Raw genomic sequence first — 17,557 nt, forward strand, 5'->3', positions numbered from 1 at the left:
ACAGGAAAACACAAGGATACTATATTTAAACTTGAATCAACAACTAGTGCCTTTAATTTTTTGTATGAATGAAACTATTAATGTTATAGGTTTGACAGCTGCTGTGCTCATTCGTTCTGTGAAAAAGGCCTCTAATCTTTTGATGGGTCAAGTCAAATTTCTGGTAAGGGCCCTGAATCCTGCTGACGTCCTAGGATGTATTCCACGAATTTTTGTAATTTAAGTGTAATTTTCTTAAACTAACACACAAAGAGAAATTAAGACGAGACAATTTTAACTTACTAACTTCATTTCCTACGGAAAATAACAAAAAAATATGCTCATAAAAAATGGTGTCTGGATCTATAGTGTTCAAAATATTATCATTCGAGTGCATTAAAAGTAAAGATTTTAAATTTTCGTTTGACAGAACCAATCTTAATCTTGATAAGTTTCAATTTAGGAAATGCTTGTTCGCAAGAGACTTGAGTCAATGGGACAGTTGGAAGAAATTTACATACTTTGGGAAGTTCTGGGTATTGTAAACAGAACATGTTATATACATTATATAATTTTATACACACACTTGTTACTACTGTTGAATGATACCGAAGCTTTGCACTGGTTCTTGTAGTCTTCATCATCATCTTCTTCTTCTTCTTGATCACCGTCATCATCACTGTGATCATTGATTTTACCTTCTGAGACATCTTACATATTTAGAGTCTGCGTTCATACTTGCATTTGAAATCTGGCGCCATACATTCATGAATGATATAGGTTCTTCTTTCAGCTTTTCTTCATCAGCATTCAAATATAATTCTCCTATTTTCTTTATTATTTACGTGGAAGTTTCTTGGGACATGGATCTTTATGGATCAAAACAGGCCAGATCGAAATAGAGCAATTTGTGCTGCACAAAAACTGCTTTCCGTAGTTTGTACAGCTCTATCCACAATTACCTAGATGATCTTCATTTTGAATTCTTCTATGAGAGAAGCTGCAAAAGCTTTCCCGATGACAAAATATCAACTTAAAGGTTAGACATGAAAAGTAATGAGAGCTCATGCAATTGTTTCAGCATATTTACCTCTTGAAAATCCTAGTTTTCCTCCCTCTTTTCACTTAAAGTGTACTTTTAATAAAATTGCATAGACAAATGAATCATATGGCCCCCGACTTGTCATTATCACTCATTCTAAATTTACTCTGCAGGCGTGTGAGGGGAAGAATGGGAGATCCACAGGACTAAGGAGTGTCGTGCGAATCAAGAAATGCACGGCACGCCTGGAGGCAGGCAGGCAGGGGGTGTGCTGTGGGCACCTTTGAGGCAGCATTTCGGCATGAAGGAGTCAAGATTCGACTAAACAGTTGAAAAACGTTTTACCCGGGTCGAATAACTAAACATTCAAAAGAACTGCATTAAGGCCCTACAGGTGCTTTAGGCAATTCAGGCACGGCTATCTGACGTCACATGAGACTGAAACTTAAAAAAAAAAAATTTTCTCACCATTTCACACATTTTGAGACCAAACATTTTTGAATTGGATCATTTTGAAAAAACAAGTCTCACTTTGGCGTTGAAGTCAGCTGAATGTGAAATTTTGAACGGAGCCAATACCATCTCCAGATAAATGTGCCTATGTTTGGCTGTGTTTAAAGATGGGTCTTCTGAAGAATTTCATCATCTATTCTGTCAAAAATTTTCTCTGCTGCATTGCAGGCAGCTGGCAGACGTCTCGTTCCACTTCCCATCACTCGATCACTAGGCACTCCACGCGGGTATCTATTAGAAGAATCATAGTCCCTGCTATGAGGGAAGTGATAGTGACTTATAGTTCAGCCCATGATAGAGGAGGATCAGGAAAGAGATTGCAGTAGTTATAGAAGCTTCATTAAACTTTGTTTGCTAGATATTCCACCCATTACATTTAATTAAACTGTCAAAATATAGCGTAACTTGATAACAGACTGAATTTTCTAAAAGAATGGCTTCATAGATATTATTAAGTTAACCTTTATGCGTGAGAAGATGAATGTATGATTAACCTACTGATGCAGCTCTTCGTCATTTACAGACAAAATGCTCCTCTTCCTGGCCTTTGATAATCCATCTATGTATCACTCCCCAAGAAGTTTCCTTCTAATTTTTACCTTCGTTCCCTTTCCTACTCTAAAAGCATACTGATTTTCAATCAAATGGTGACTAAGTGCAGACAAATCATGACAAAGATATCAAGGTTTTAATCACCTAGGCAAAGAAAACACCAATGAAATAAACATCTCATTCCTTTGCCTACTTGGAAAATGCCCTATGTGAATAAAAATAATCAAAGCTCTCTTGTGTAGTTTCATGGTTCTTCTTTATATTGCAAAATTTTATGATCTCATCCAAAGGTATTCTGCATGCCTGGAGATATGTTTCCACTTTAATAATTCATAATTTGCAACAAAAGTTGGTTATGACTGAATTTATTTTTACTTTTACACTTTCAAGTCAAAACAACATTTTGTCTATCTCAAACAGTAACAAGCCATTCATATATTTCAACTATTCAATACAAAAATTATTTAAATTATTACATTTTATTTTTCTAATTGAGCTGTAAGCTAAAATATATTTACAACAATAATCCTAAAATACAGCTTTAAAAATATTTACAACTCTGAATGCCTTTACTAATCTATCTTTATGTTGGTCATGGTACATAAATCATTGCACACATCGGTCATCAATATATCATTTGATTCCAATTTCTTTCAGCATTAAAATGAAATGATTTCACATTCATTGTTTAAAAATTACTATTCATGAAATTTCCACAAGTAAAAATAAGAAAATTTGAGATTTTATGATAATATCATCAAATGCTGACTCTGCAGTTAACTTTCATTTATTTGAAGCTTAAAATTTAAGAAACTACACCTAACTGTGAAATGGTCCTCTGATCATCATATGGTCCACTTTACCATGGCATGTTTAAAAAATTATAAATATGTAATCATACAGTGACAATTTAGATAAAATAAATAAAAATCAGTCCATCACTCGTACCCACTACTTAGCGAATGAAAGACACAGACAGTCTACCACTACTAGCAACATACCAAGATTAGGCCTGAATGCATTAGCAAAATACATTCAATCATCTTGTCCATGTCTTTGGTACCAATTTTTATTTAATGTGAGCGTAACACATCTCTAGTACCTTGCATCTGCACTAAATACTTAAAACCGAAGGCCACTTTCAGATGGTTTGGCTTTTCACTGTTTGCACTGCAGCGTTGACGGCACAGCGCAATGATTTCTGGCATAGCTTGGAGCCCCTGTAAATTTACTCAATTAACAACAACAACCTGCCTTGCCAGATGGTAATGGGTACCCTGCCACCCAGAGCACTGTGATGCCAAAAGCATATTATCTGATGCCTCTGAAGGCACCCATGAAAGCCCATTGTTATTTCAAGTCACTACACCATTTTAAATTCAGAGAAAACTGCCAAAAGTATGACCATCTGAAAGTGGTCTAAGGTGGTATTATTGCCATTCACTATACACTGCGAGCATAAAAATCAACCATTGGGAATGCAATTCAGGAATACAGACTACTTCCATTACTTCCAAGTTCCTTCCAATACTTTTACTTTCCTGGCACTGAGCCATCCTCAGCCAGCATAATGTCAGCCACATTCTGGATTTCCTTCCAAGAAGCGATGACATCGTGAGACTCTGTATGACGAGAGCATATAGCAAAGCGAAGGAAGTACACAGACCTTACTTTGGAAGGTACAAGATGAATCTTTCCATTCCCATTGATACGCTTCAAAAGTGCTTCATTCCTTTCATTGGTCCCCTGTAAATAATTAATAGATTTAGGAAATCTTTTATGTCCATTTGTGGCTGTTGTTGATTTTATCACATAGTGTAGGTATACCATAGGTGTAGGTATCTACCATACAGGTTTGGCAAATGTTTGACAAAACTAGAATGTATGTATTATGGATTTACGTACAATATTTAGTGGTGTCAGAGAGCCAAAAATATTTTCCATGTCTTACATGAAATAATAACATTTTTAAGGCAAACTTCAAGCAAAATTTATAGAAGAAAAAGTCCATCATAGAGTTGTTAATTTGTCTGCAGGAGTAGAATCACCAGAGCTCCAAAAAATTCCTTTAAAAGCCACAACCACACTTAAAAGTCATTGCAACTTACTTTTCTTCATTACAATGCTCTTATACCACTCATATTACCATGCGTGGTTAATAGCACGATTGTAAAAAATTAGAGTTGATGAATAGATCGTTTAACACGTTTGCTGCAGAGCTGAATCTCCTTTCTGGCCTTGAGGTGGTGCCCCAATCAGGAGCCTTCAGCCAATGGAGAAGCATGCAAATGGGAAGTGGAGGAACATGGGGCAGCCACCCTTTGGGCCCACTGTAGCTAGGGATTACACTAGAGACCCCGCCATTACAGTGCCTAGAGAATGTGGACCACTCCCGCGTCTTGTGGTAGTTAATTTCTGGGCTTTCACAACCTTAGCATTAGACAACAATAGCAATGAGGCTATTTGGGAACACTCACATGCCACCAATCCCATTTTTTTCCAATTAAATCGATTAACTCCATTCTAAAGTGATGTCAGGGGGTGGGGTCAGGTAACAATGGATTGTATGCATTTCACATAATACTGCTGACCGATTGGTTTTCTCTGATCGTAAGTGGTGGGCCAAGCTTCAGGTATGTATTTGGCAATTTTGCATGGTGTGACAAAGCCTGGATGGAGTGCCACACACCAGTTGGTCACGCTCGCCCCTTTGCAAAACAATTTTTGCAGTGGTTGGCGTGACGCACCTGTGGGCCACACTTAACTTCCAGTCATTCCACTCAGCATGGATGTATAGTATAGATACACCCAGTCTTATGCCTCCAACTTTTCATTTCACTCGACGGTGACAGCCACAAAATGAAGAAAAATGGTAAATTTGCCATCGTGCAAGGATGAAGTTAGGTGTGACCCACAAGTTAGTTAGTTATGAAGTTATGTGTGATCTCTGCAAACTCTTTAATCCTTTTACTGCCAGCCCATTTCAGGTGGGATGTACGAAGACTGCCAAGGCTATTTTCCGGAATTAGCAACATTTCATTTTTTTTAATTTTTCAGCTACTTAATTTTATTTAATAAGTCTAGATTTTTTTCCCAATTCTTAAGATATATTTATATCTTATAACCATAGGTAGATTATGTGGGTTTACATAAATCACAGCCATTGAAAAGGCCACAATCACTTAAATCACAGTTTTCGCTTAACCAGCAAGGGCTGATATATTGGCCCAGTGGCAGTAAAAGGGTTAAACATATTTTTACTGATAATTTCATTACCTTGAGACGGAAGCAGACCAGTCCCATCAGAACTTCAGCCACAATTTCAAATCTTGAGTCCATTCGGACCAAATCTTCAAACTGGTGGGCTAAGGCTACATGGTGTCTTATGTACTTCCTCAAACCATTGGCACCATACAGCCGCATCACAAACCACAGCTTCAGTGACCGGAATCTTCTCCCAAGAGGGATTTGCCAGTGCTGGAAAAAAAACAATTTCGAGATTAATAGTCTCTCTTTCATGGGAAAGTGGTGGCCTTGTGGTTGCACAGATGGCACAAGTTCTATCATGTGTGCCAATTATATGCTAAATATCTGTATACTCTGTGTATATGGTAGGCATTTTCTGTACATCCTATTTGGGATACATATATGCACTTAAATCATGGAGAAAATCCATAAAAGAGGCAAAAGAAATGCATCAAATGTTCTAGCTCCAATATTCATACCAAGAAATATTTATATCTTCTTTTTATGCATGTTGTTCTGTTGCTCTCAGGGTGTGTTGATGTTGCTCATGATGTAACTGTGCTTGAAAGACCACCATGTGGAATTATACCTCTTAGCATCAATTGTTCATCTGTTATCTCCCCTGTGAAAATCAACCATGCAATACCTACATACCTACCTGGTTATTTTATGATAATATCATCAAAATGCTGACACTGCAGTGATGGCTTTCATTCATTTGAGGCTTAAAATTTAACTAACAACACCCAACTGTGAAATGGTCCTCTGATCATCATATGGTCCACTTTACCGCGGCATGTTTAAAAAATTACAAATATGTGATCATACAGTGACCATTTAGATAAAATAAATAAAAATGAGTCCATCACTCAGTAGCTACTACTTAGCGAATGAAAGGCACAGAATGTACAGTTATGTAATGAATGGGTGGCCTAACTTTATCTCCAAGGAAAACAGTGACTTACAGTCATATTTTTTAAGGAGGGATGAACTGACTGTAGAGCATGGTATTATTATGTGGGGTACAAAATTGTTGTTATCAGTAAATTGTGTGGCCCCTCCCTCATTGTGTAGTGATTACTACACAAAGAGGCAAGGGCAAGAAATGCAAACACATGCATGCAAACGTGCGATGTGCATGGCTTCAAGGCAGTCCTTGGATAGCATTATGAGTGCATGCTTAGTGGATAAACACAGTCTCCCAAATAAATACCATAGTGATTCCCAATATTCCTTACCTCAGCAATTATCAATAGTAATTCTTACAAATTATAATTCAAAACATTGCACTTACCCTATAATCAGGAGCAGCTCCTTGCTGGTCATGCTTTAAATACAAGGGATCAACATTGAAGGCATTGACGACATACATGGGATCCTTCAACCTGTTGATGAAATGAAGAAGTACATTTCATGTTAGATTCAAATTCAATTTTCTTCCAGAATGTTGTTTCAGATAGTCATCACTATGCTTATTTGACTCAGTTTGAATATCAATGCTCAGATAGATAGTTAAAAATTCAGTCATAGGTATGCACAGTTTTGACATTCCGCGGGATATGCTGCAATTGAGCAACTCATTAGTACAAAAAGTCTTTTACTAGACAAATTTGAGGTAACTTTAGGTAAATTAAAATTATTATGAAAGGATTTCAGAACACATAGAGCCTGATATTCACACATTTCCTAACAGAGAAAATTTTATCCTGAAGAGAGTCAAAATTTGGTCTCCTCTAATCCACATTCCTGCATTGTATCTGAGCATTGTGGGTTGCATAAATTTGGTAAAACTCCCCTTTTACGAACCCAGCAATTCACTAAGTTAGGACATTTGAGTCCCTTTGACTTTGAATATCACAGGCTCTACTGTAGCCTTGTGAGGCCATTATAACCATTTAATTAATGTCTCTTCAATCCAAGAACCAAGGAAAATGTTTATAGATATATTCTTTGACCTTTGGGCTTCTGCACTCATAAAGCCTTTGACTGCCTTTCCATTTTAGGTGGGATGCGCAAGGCTATTTTCCGGAAATTGGAAGATTTCTGATTTTAAATCAGTTCAGCTACTTAATTTTATTATTTATGGTGAAACCATCTTAGTAAGCAGCAGAGATAACACACACATGAATAAATGAGGCGACAACTGTTGAAAAGGCCACAATCACGAAATTAAAAAAATCAAATAAGTCTGGCTGATTAATCGGCCTGTGGCAGTTTTTGCACAACCAGCAACCCAGATGGCACAGAATCCTCTGTATCTAATTCGTATGCAGATAGTATCCATTGACTACCGCTCCGTCGCTTTTTGTCAATGTATACTATCTGCATACGAATTAGATACGGAGGATTCTGTGCCATCTGGGAAGGGCCAATATATTGACTTGGTGGCAGTAAAAGTGTTAAACCTGAGTATCAAAAACCCAGGATTGATCAGCTGCTAAAAATGAGGGAGAACAAAGTTCTTGCCTATTGTGCAGAAACTATGGGCCTTTTGACTGGAAATAACAAGTACAGCATCCCATCAAGAGTCAGCATAGGAAACCTGTTGACATTTGTAATTTTCAGTTGTGTTTTGTCTCTGTTGGTTGGTTACCAAGATTGTTTATTGATCTGTATTTGTTAACAATCCTTATGTGTGTGAAGTTAAAATACGGTACTACTAAAACTTTTAAAATATGAAGAGTTATTGCATTTAATTCATTTACAACTACCAGTGCTTTCCAATAAAATACCAACAGAGGTTATGGGCCCAGGACTGGTAAATTATAAGAAGTAAGTGAAGTCTTCATAATGTCGTCTGACGCATCCGGTATATCGTCTCACATTAAGCCGTTGTGTGGGCGTGAAGGATATCCAACTTGGAAATTTAAGCTGAAGGCGTATTTAATAGATCAAAACTTGTGGCATGCTGTTGATGGATACCCAAATGATGATCATACTGATGCTGCTTCAAAGTCCAGGAAGGATGAGCGTGCCCTAGCTAAGATTTGTTTGTGCGTGGACGATTCCGCTATCATACATGTAAGAAGATGCAAAACAGCTGCTGAAGCATGGAAAGTTCTTGCCGATGCATATGAAGATAAGGGTTTTGCCCGGAGACTTAACCTTCAAAAGACTTTGTACCGGTTATCCCTCGGAGATTATACGTCCATTGAAGAGTATCTAACTGCCGTAATGGATACCGCTCAGAAGCTTGCTGATATTGGGAAGGAGATTCCTGATGAGGATTTAGTTGCTATTTTGCTTGGAGGTCTTCCTTCACATTACGACCCCCTAGTAATGGCACTCGAGAATTCAGGAGTTGAAGTAACGGTGAACATGGTGAAAACTAAACTCTTAAATGAAATGTCCAAAAATGATGGTGCAACTGAGACTGCATTTGCATCCAATGCGTCTCGAACTATTCCGAAGAAAAAGAAGTTCCCGAAACGCAACAACTCTCAAGATGGTATCGTCTGCTATGGATGCAACCAACCCGGCCATAAAAAACCAGACTGTCCAAACAAGACCAAGAAAACGGCACAGACATCGAGTTCAACCCACAAGCAGCTACACAAGAAACAATACACTTTATTCTCGGATTTAGGTGTTGGTGGTTGTGCTCAAAGCAATAAAAATGATTGGTTTGTGGATTCCGGGGCAACTGCCCATATGACTCCTCATAAAGATATTCTGTTCAATGTTAAAAGTAACTCTGGTTTGGAGATTGTGTGTGCTGATAAACGTAAGTTGCAGAGTGACAGTATAGGTGATGTCATGATTCACAAAAGTAATAACAACAACAGTATTAGTAGTATTTCTGAAGTTGTTCATGTGCCTAATCTTGCTACAAATCTTATATCTGTGTCAAAATGTGTTTCAAAAGGTTTTGTTGTAGTATTTACGAAAGAAGGTGCTAAATTTTTTCATGATAATGATTGTAGTATTTCAGGGAATGTTTTAATGACTGCTCTTCCCAGTAACGGGTTATATAAGATAGAGTCACAGGTATCAGAAAAGTCCCTGGCTGCTACAACTAACCCTTCTCAGCAAACTCTTTGGCATTGGAGGTTGGGACATCTCTGCCGCTATGGTATGAATCTACTGAGAAATGGATTAGCTGATGGAGTTGATTACGCCCCTGAGGAAAATAGAACTGTATGTACTGCATGTCTAGAAGGGAAACAGAGTCGAGAACCTTTTCTTAAAATCAAAAGTAAAAGGGCGACTAAATGCCTAGAGTTGATTCATTCTGACCTCTGTGGACCATTCAGTGTAAAATCATTAGAAGGAAATAAGTATTTACTTGTATTTATAGACGATTACTCTAGAATGATATTTACCTATTTCATTAAAACAAAAGATCAAGTTAGAGTAAAGTTTCAAGAGTTTAAAAACCTCATGGAAAAGCAAACTGGCCAGAAAATTAAAATTTTACGATCAGATAATGGTTCTGAGTATGTTAATAGGGAATTCTCAGATTATCTTAAGTCAGAAGGAATTATTCACCAGACTTCCATACCCCGTACTCCTCAGCAAAATGGTGTTGCTGAAAGGGGAAACAGAAGCATTGTGGAGAAGGCTCGTTCCATGTTGCATAGTGCCAGACTACCTAAGTCATTTTGGGAAGAAGCTGTGAGAACTGCTACGTATCTCAAGAATAAATCACCTCATAGATCCGTTACAGGAATGACTCCAGAAGAAAAATGGACAGGTGAGCGTCCCAACTTGACACACTTAAGAGTATTTGGCTGCCGAGCTTTTGTACATATTCCAAAGGAGGAACGCAAGAAGTGGGATAGCAAAAGCAAGGAACATATATTTGTAGGATATAGTGAGAATAAGAAAGCTTACAAATTTAGGGATCTTTCTAATTATATGAAGGTAGTCCATGCTAGAGATGTTGTGTTTTTAGAAAATAATTTTTCCGGTGAGAGCAGTACTGATGCTCAAATTCCTTTGGATTCTTACAATGAAAATGCAGATTCAACAAAAGATGAAGCTGCGGCTGCTGTTAAAATTCTTTTGGATTCTCCTTGTGAAAATGCAGACTCAACAGAAGATAAAGCTGGGACTAATGTTCAAGAAACTGCTAAGAGTCCTAGATATCCTCAAAGGGTACGTAACAAGAAACAATTTCCTGATCATGTTGTTTTACAAGCAAAAAATTTCTTTGACAAAGAACCTACCACATTTGAAGAGGCTATGCAAAGTGAAGACAAAGAGCATTGGATGAAAGCAATGATGGAGGAATTAGAGTGTCTTAGAAAAAATGAAACTTGGAAGCTAGTGCGAGTTGCAAATAAAAGTGTAATACCATGTAAATGGGTTTACAAATTGAAAAGAGAGAATGGTGGTAAGATCATCAAGTACAAAGCTCGTTTAGTTGCTAAAGGTTTTGCTCAAACTCATGGTATAGACTTTGAAGAAACTTTTTCTCCGGTAGTCAGAGGTTCAACTATCCGTTTGCTGTTGGCTATGGCAGCAGAACTGAATCTTGATGTTGAACATCTGGATGTCGAAACTGCTTTTTTAAATGCCACTTTAGATGAAACCATCTATATGACACAACCAGAAGGTTTCATAGCTGTAGGTGAAGAGAAGAAGGTTTGTCTATTACAGAAGTCTATTTATGGACTCAAGCAGGCTAGTCGTGCTTGGAACAAAACAGTTCACAAGTTATTGTATGAGATAGGGTATATTAAATCAAAACATGAACCCTGTGTCTACTTTAAACATATTGGAACTAAAATAGTTATTATTACATTATATGTTGATGATTTCTTTATATTCTCCAATGATGAGAAAGAAAAGAAGAAATTGAAGGAAGAATTGAAGAAGAGATTTGTCATTAAGGATCTTGGCAAGATCAAACATGCCCTGGGAATGACTTTTACAAGAGATGAGAAGAGGGGAGTATTCAAGATAGACCAGAAACAATACATTAAAGATGCTTTAAAGAGTTTTGGCATGGAAGATTGTAAGATTGTTTCGACCCCAGTTGACGTTAGTCAAATGAAAGAGAAGGGTAAGGATATCATAGATGTCCCGTACCAGTCATTAATTGGAACTCTCATGTATCTCTCCGTCAACACGCGGCCAGATATTTCCTTCATTACTAGCTATCTCTCCCAGTTTAATAAGAAGCATACAGATATACACTGGAAGATGGCCAAGCGGGTACTTCGTTATCTAAAAGGTACTATGGAAATGGGACTCACATACAAATGCACTGGGAAGCCTATTTTTGGTTTTTCTGATGCAGATTTTGCAAATGATCTAAATGATAGGCATTCATACTCTGGATATGTTTTCACTTGTGCAGGTGGACCAGTCTCCTGGAGTAGTAGAAAACAAAAATGTGTTGCCCAATCGTCTTGTGAGGCAGAATATATTGCTCTTTCCGAGGCTACTAGAGAGGCTATTCATCTAAAACATCTTATTTCCGAATTATTTCAGGAACAAGAAATTATTACTATTTTTGAGGACAATCAGAGCGCTCTCAAGTTAGCAGAAAATCCTGTTTTCCATGATAGAATGAAGCATGTAGATGTGAAATACCATTTTGTTAGAGAACAAGTAGAAAACGGTAATATAAACGTAGATTTTCTCTCCACTGAGGAAATGACAGCTGACATACTTACCAAGGGCTTAAATCGTATAAAACATGAAAAATGTATGAGAGGTTTAGGCATGGTTTAAAAATAATTTAAAAAAAAAATTTGTAATTCATTTGATGGAAATGCTAAAGAGCTGTTTCAGCACATCTTCAATTACGGGGGGGTGTTGACATTTGTAATTTTCAGTTGTGTTTTGTCTCGGTTGGTTGGTTACCAAGATTGTTTATTGATCTGTATTTGTTAACAATCCTTATGTGTGTGAAGTTAAAATACGGTACTACTAAAACTTTTAAAATATGAAGAGTTATTGCATTTAATTCATTTACAACTACCAGTGCTTTCCAATAAAATACCAACAAAACCAACCATTCATCATGATTTTTTGAACTGTTTTTGACTAATTTATCAAGTTTGTGCAGAAATCTTCCATCTCGGTCCTCTACATCAATGGATATCTTGCATTTTCTTCAAGAAATCACACCTTACTGTAGCTTAGGGCTGTAGCAATTGGGGCATTCAGGAGGAGTGAGTGCTCGGAGCTCTTGCTCAGCATGGGTTGGGACAACTACATAGCATTAATATCGGAGGCTTTCGGAAGCAGCTGCGTATTGCACTTGGTCATACAAGCTTTTGCAGCAGGTTTTATCAGGCATTCATTGCCTGATGATGCAGGTTGCATCATCAGGCAATAAATAAAAGTGCAGAAACAAAATGCTCGCTCGCGTGACAAAGCTCAATGCGCAGCTGCTCTCGAAAGCCTCTGATACAAATGAGCCCCACTGTGAAAGCCTATGTTTCAAACTCTGTAACATATCTTCACCGCCCCTTGGAGGGGAAAAGTCATTTGGGTGCTATGGTAGTGCCTTTGAATGATCTAACACCATTGGCCATCTAGAACCAACGTTTAAGGTCCTGCAAGTCAATGATGAGCAAGTAGCAGCCAAAATAAACTGCTCCCAGAAATGATTGAGTGATAAAAAATCGTAGGCTTTCCCATATTAGACATTGTACAGCATTACATTGCTGTACACAAACTCGATACCAGATGCAAGAATCAGCTGTCTGGCCCGGACTGGTTTTTTTTTCAAAAAAGAAATAGCCTATCCATTAAAGTTTCCTCAAAGCATTCAATACTCTCACTGAGACCAAAGTAATTTTGGAGTAATTCATGACTTTTTCTTAAAATTAACGGATCTTGTTCAGAAACCCTGTTTGAAAGGGAAACCAAGCCAAATATTCAACTGTGACGAGACTTCCTTCTGTCAGGATTCCTTCAAAACCTAAGGGCACTACTAATCAGAATACTCAATGCAAAACAATCATCTCTGGTAGAGAAATCATGGCAATATTGCTTTGTGTTTCTGCTAATTGTAAAATGATTCCTTTATTATGTGTTTTGAAAGAAAAATCCATGAGGTCTCTGTTACCATCCTAATACAACAGCCTTAACAGTCATGACAATCAAAAAAGCTGCGTTACCCAATATTTTTTCCGATAACTTAAAGTACTGTGATAGATCCAGTCACCCAAAATAGTTGTGGTAGAGCTCAAATGGGATTTGCCATGGGGTGATCCAATTACCCCTAAGTCGTGGGGTAACTGGGGCCAACTGAGACGGGAAAATAATATTAATATAAAATATTGTTAACTGGTAGAAATTCCATTCAAGTCACATGATGTGCTAGTCCGATAGTTGATAAATCATTACGTGTTTTTTGTAAGCCATTCAGTGGGGTTATCTGTACAAAAAAAATTGAAAATGATATTGTTCTACCACATTGAAAAACTATATGTCCCAGTTACCCTGGAGCACCTTATTATAAGTTATTTTTGTGGAAAACTGAATTTCATTATTCCAATCTGTACAAATTCTACACCATCCCCGAAATCTCCTCTGATTTTACATTAGTTGTGGTTATTCTAAATAACTATTTTATGAAATTTAATAGAAAAAAAATTCTACCACAAAAAATGTACTGTTTTAATGAAAAGAACTCACCACATGGCAGAGCAATCGAAGTTGACTAACATCCATTTATGAGGGTTGAAATTGAAGGAGTCAGCACAGTCAATACCAGCCATCAAGTACCTTGTTTCAGGGCAAATGAATGCAGAACCTGTAAATTTTTAGGGTTATTGGTTGAATGTAAATAAACAGCAGTCTTATTTGCATCTCTGAAAAATAATGAATTGTTTCAAAAGTAGGTCCTACATGATGATACACTTCACAATATGGGAGTATTTTAAGATTGTATAATAAAGATATGTAAAAATATCTTGCTAAGAGAATTTCTGAAGTGCTAATGATTACGTTAATTTTATCTCAAATTAACTTGAAAATCACAAACATATAGTGATCTTAAATAGAACAATTTTTGAACCACCTCCAATGGAGGAGACACCAAGTGATCATAGACTATGACTGAGATACTCTGGGCACTAGGAAGCCTCTATCTGAGGAAACTCCCATTAGAAAGGGTGGGGTAAAACTGTTCTCTTTGTGTCGTGAGCTGGGATCAAGGGGCGAGGAAGTGTACAAAACCAGCACCATGCACGCAATGAGTAAGAGAACGACTGCTGTGGGTATTCATCATCATATTCATCACCATTCATCACTAGCCGCCATTAGTTGAAGTGGGGTATGCATGGGGGTATTTGCAATAGCAGCCCAACTCCTTATGCCCTAGACCAGGGGTCTCCAAAATACAGCCCGCGGGCCAGATCCAGCCCGCACAGGGCTTTCATCCGGCCTATGCACTCGTTTCAAGTAGCACACGATTCTCACTCTTTTAACTCTGTGAGACGCCGCTAGGAGCAATGCAGCGCTGTACTGCACATCAAAGTCGCCTTCAACTGTTCGTAAATAAGAAATATGCCACCGGATACTTCAGTAGACGTTGGTATCGAATACTTCAGTCATCGGCAAATTTGCTATCCGGCCAGCAGGGCGATTCGGAACTTGGAATGTGGCCCTCATGGCCTAGAAAATTGGAGACCCCTGCCCAAGACTATTGTTTTTCCTTTTATATACGGCAGTAACACAGTGACAGAGCATATATTTGATAGGAATAATACCCCTAATGACCCCTTCCCTCTCTAACTTTTCTATTATAGCATAGAGTAAGTATAGATATACTTACTCTATCTATAGCATAGAGTAAGTATATCTATGCTTAGTAGTTAGAGTAAGTAAATATATACTTACTCTATCATTATAGTCACTTCCCTGTGAATTCCTCGAGTAAAAAACACCAAACAACTTAAATGGTAAAAAGATTGCCGCAGTGTCATCTGTGGTGGTTTAGAGAGCATTTAAGGAAGTTTCTTGAATAATATACACAATGTGAATGCAAGGACATGCATACTAGGTAAACAATCTAATTATGCGTATTAGGATAGCAACTCGCAATTGAAATATGACGTAAGGCAATGGGAACTTTTTTTCCATCAATTACATTAGTTTGCCACAGTTTCCTCCATTTTTTAATGGCAGTTCTCAGCTTACAAGAGTTGTGTGTTTTGGTGCATAAATAAAATGTGTTCTTGTAATAATATTGGTGGGAGAGCATAAAGGAAAAGGCTGCCATAGTAAGAATCATTTAGCCTAATGAATTTAACATTGGAAATTTGAAAATAACTTGAGACACACTGGTTGTCGTTAAAAGATTTGTATCATGGCAGGAGACGAGTTGGACAAATTTTGAACTTTCACCAGAAGATGAGCTTTGTTTCCAGTTTTGCAGGCTCATATCCATCCATGCTATTATTATTGTTATTTCTCAGAATAGTGAAATAAGGATTTGAATTTTTACCTGCATATGCTGCATCAACATGAAGCCAAACATCGTAACGGTTGCAAACTGGTCCAATTTCCCTCAAACAATCAAAGGAGCATGTACAAGTGGTTCCAAGAGTTGCAACAACCTAGAAAATAATTTTCATTAATGTGTAAATTAAAGTAAATAAACAATGACGACAAAACAACCAAACATCCATGCTGGGATCAATCAGTTTACTGAATGTGAAAACTACAAGATCATGGCTAACGAAACCTTATTCATACTTATGCTCCAGAATAAATTATTATTTATAACGAGTCGGGCATCATAGACAGCAAGTTATTCCACACTGTCAAAAATCTTATCAACACACACAGCAATAGGCACAAACTGCACAATTGAGGGAATTTTCCACCAGTGGTCAGTCACAAACCACAAGAGGGAAACATCTGAAGCTGGACAGCTTGTGATAACTTACATAAAAAGGTATTAGTCCTGCATCCAGATCATCTTGAATGGCCCTTGCCACAGTTTCACCCCTCAGTTTGAAGTCTGCATCAGCCTCCAAAAGCCTCATTTTAACTCCTCCCAACAAACCAGCTCTCTCAACCGAAGAGTGAGCTTGATCTAGTGGAAGTGGAGAATATCAAATTAATTTCAGAAAATTAAGGTGGTATTCTGTCTTCATCTTTTGATTAGGGAGTTATTGGGGAAAAATTTCAAAAGTGAAGTCATGGCAACAGTGAGGGATGTGAAAGATGGTAAAGCACAAGGAATAGATAACATACTTGTCAACCTTATTAAATGCTCACAAGAATATGGTTTGAGCATACTATGTAGCCTTGTTACAAAATAAAATATATGGAGAGTGGCAGTCTGATTCTCTGGAAATGGAAATGATCCTCATAACCAAGAAAAGAAGGGAACTGGGGAATTTTAAAGTTTAATCCATATCACTTAATTGGATTAATAATACTTGTAGAATAGTTTAAATTTTAATAAAATATCCAACGGAAGACCGTTAAATTCATCATATTGAACCATTTTTCTGAAAATTTTTCCGGGGAGGGGGGGGGGAGCACACACCTCCCGCTTACCCCGGCGGGTATTCCACACCCTCAGGCACTCCAGTGTTTTGTGCCTGAAACTCCCCCCTAGCCTTAATTCCTAGCTGCGCCCCTGATGAAGAACACCATGATTATTCCAATTACACATGCAGCAAAGCTAGCTAATTTTTTTTAACAACTGAATAGAAGAACAGTTTGCTATCAGAAAATGAACAAGAGATGCAATTGACGGTGAGCATACCAATGCCATCAATTATGAGCTAACAGTAAAATAAAAACAAGACGAAAGTGACTGAAGTAGGTACAGAAGAAGACATAAGAAGTTACCACAGGAGGGTAAAGACTGGGGCAAGTTATAAGGTTTAAGTAGGTAGTAACCGAAACAGAATTTTCACAGGACTGGAATAGCAAAAAGTAGAATATAAAGAGATAGCACAATAAGAAAAGTAAATAGGAAATAAGAAGTAAAAACCAGAGATGTACTTCTCTGGTCATTGTAATATGTCAACATGCAATTTAATTTACCACACCATTGCAGAACACAATGATGCAAGTCACACCACCTACCTGACGCATAAGCCACTAGTTTGGATACGATTTTGTAGTCATCCCAGTCTGGGTGCTCCTCCTTAGCTTTCTTAATGGCTTTGGCTTTTGCACCTAACAATGCCACCAATGTAGCTTCACTTGCGGTACCCTACATGAGAAAATTACAAATGATTATAAAAATAAAAATGAAACTCCTTATGTGATCAATAAAAGATTTACGATGATGAGAAA

General features: G+C 37.5%; 1 protein-coding gene across 1 annotated transcript in view; it reads right to left on the minus strand.

Annotated features, from left to right (window-relative positions):
• Window positions 1-2,435: 2,435 nt before the first annotated feature.
• LOC124165297 (aromatic-L-amino-acid decarboxylase) overlaps window positions 2,436-17,557 on the minus strand; it is a 78,038-nt gene continuing 62,916 nt past the window's right edge. Inside the window, exons 6-12 of the mRNA XM_046542641.1 lie at window positions 17,345-17,474; window positions 16,189-16,337; window positions 15,744-15,855; window positions 13,931-14,048; window positions 6,627-6,717; window positions 5,363-5,563; window positions 2,436-3,832 (exon numbers count right to left, since the gene is read on the minus strand). Of these exons, the coding sequence (XP_046398597.1) occupies window positions 3,620-3,832; window positions 5,363-5,563; window positions 6,627-6,717; window positions 13,931-14,048; window positions 15,744-15,855; window positions 16,189-16,337; window positions 17,345-17,474 (1,014 nt within the window). The 3' untranslated portion in view covers window positions 2,436-3,619. The remainder of the gene's footprint in view (window positions 3,833-5,362; window positions 5,564-6,626; window positions 6,718-13,930; window positions 14,049-15,743; window positions 15,856-16,188; window positions 16,338-17,344; window positions 17,475-17,557) is intronic.

This window comes from Ischnura elegans, chromosome 9, assembly GCF_921293095.1.
Source record: "Ischnura elegans chromosome 9, ioIscEleg1.1, whole genome shotgun sequence".
NCBI lineage: Eukaryota > Metazoa > Arthropoda > Insecta > Odonata > Coenagrionidae > Ischnura > Ischnura elegans.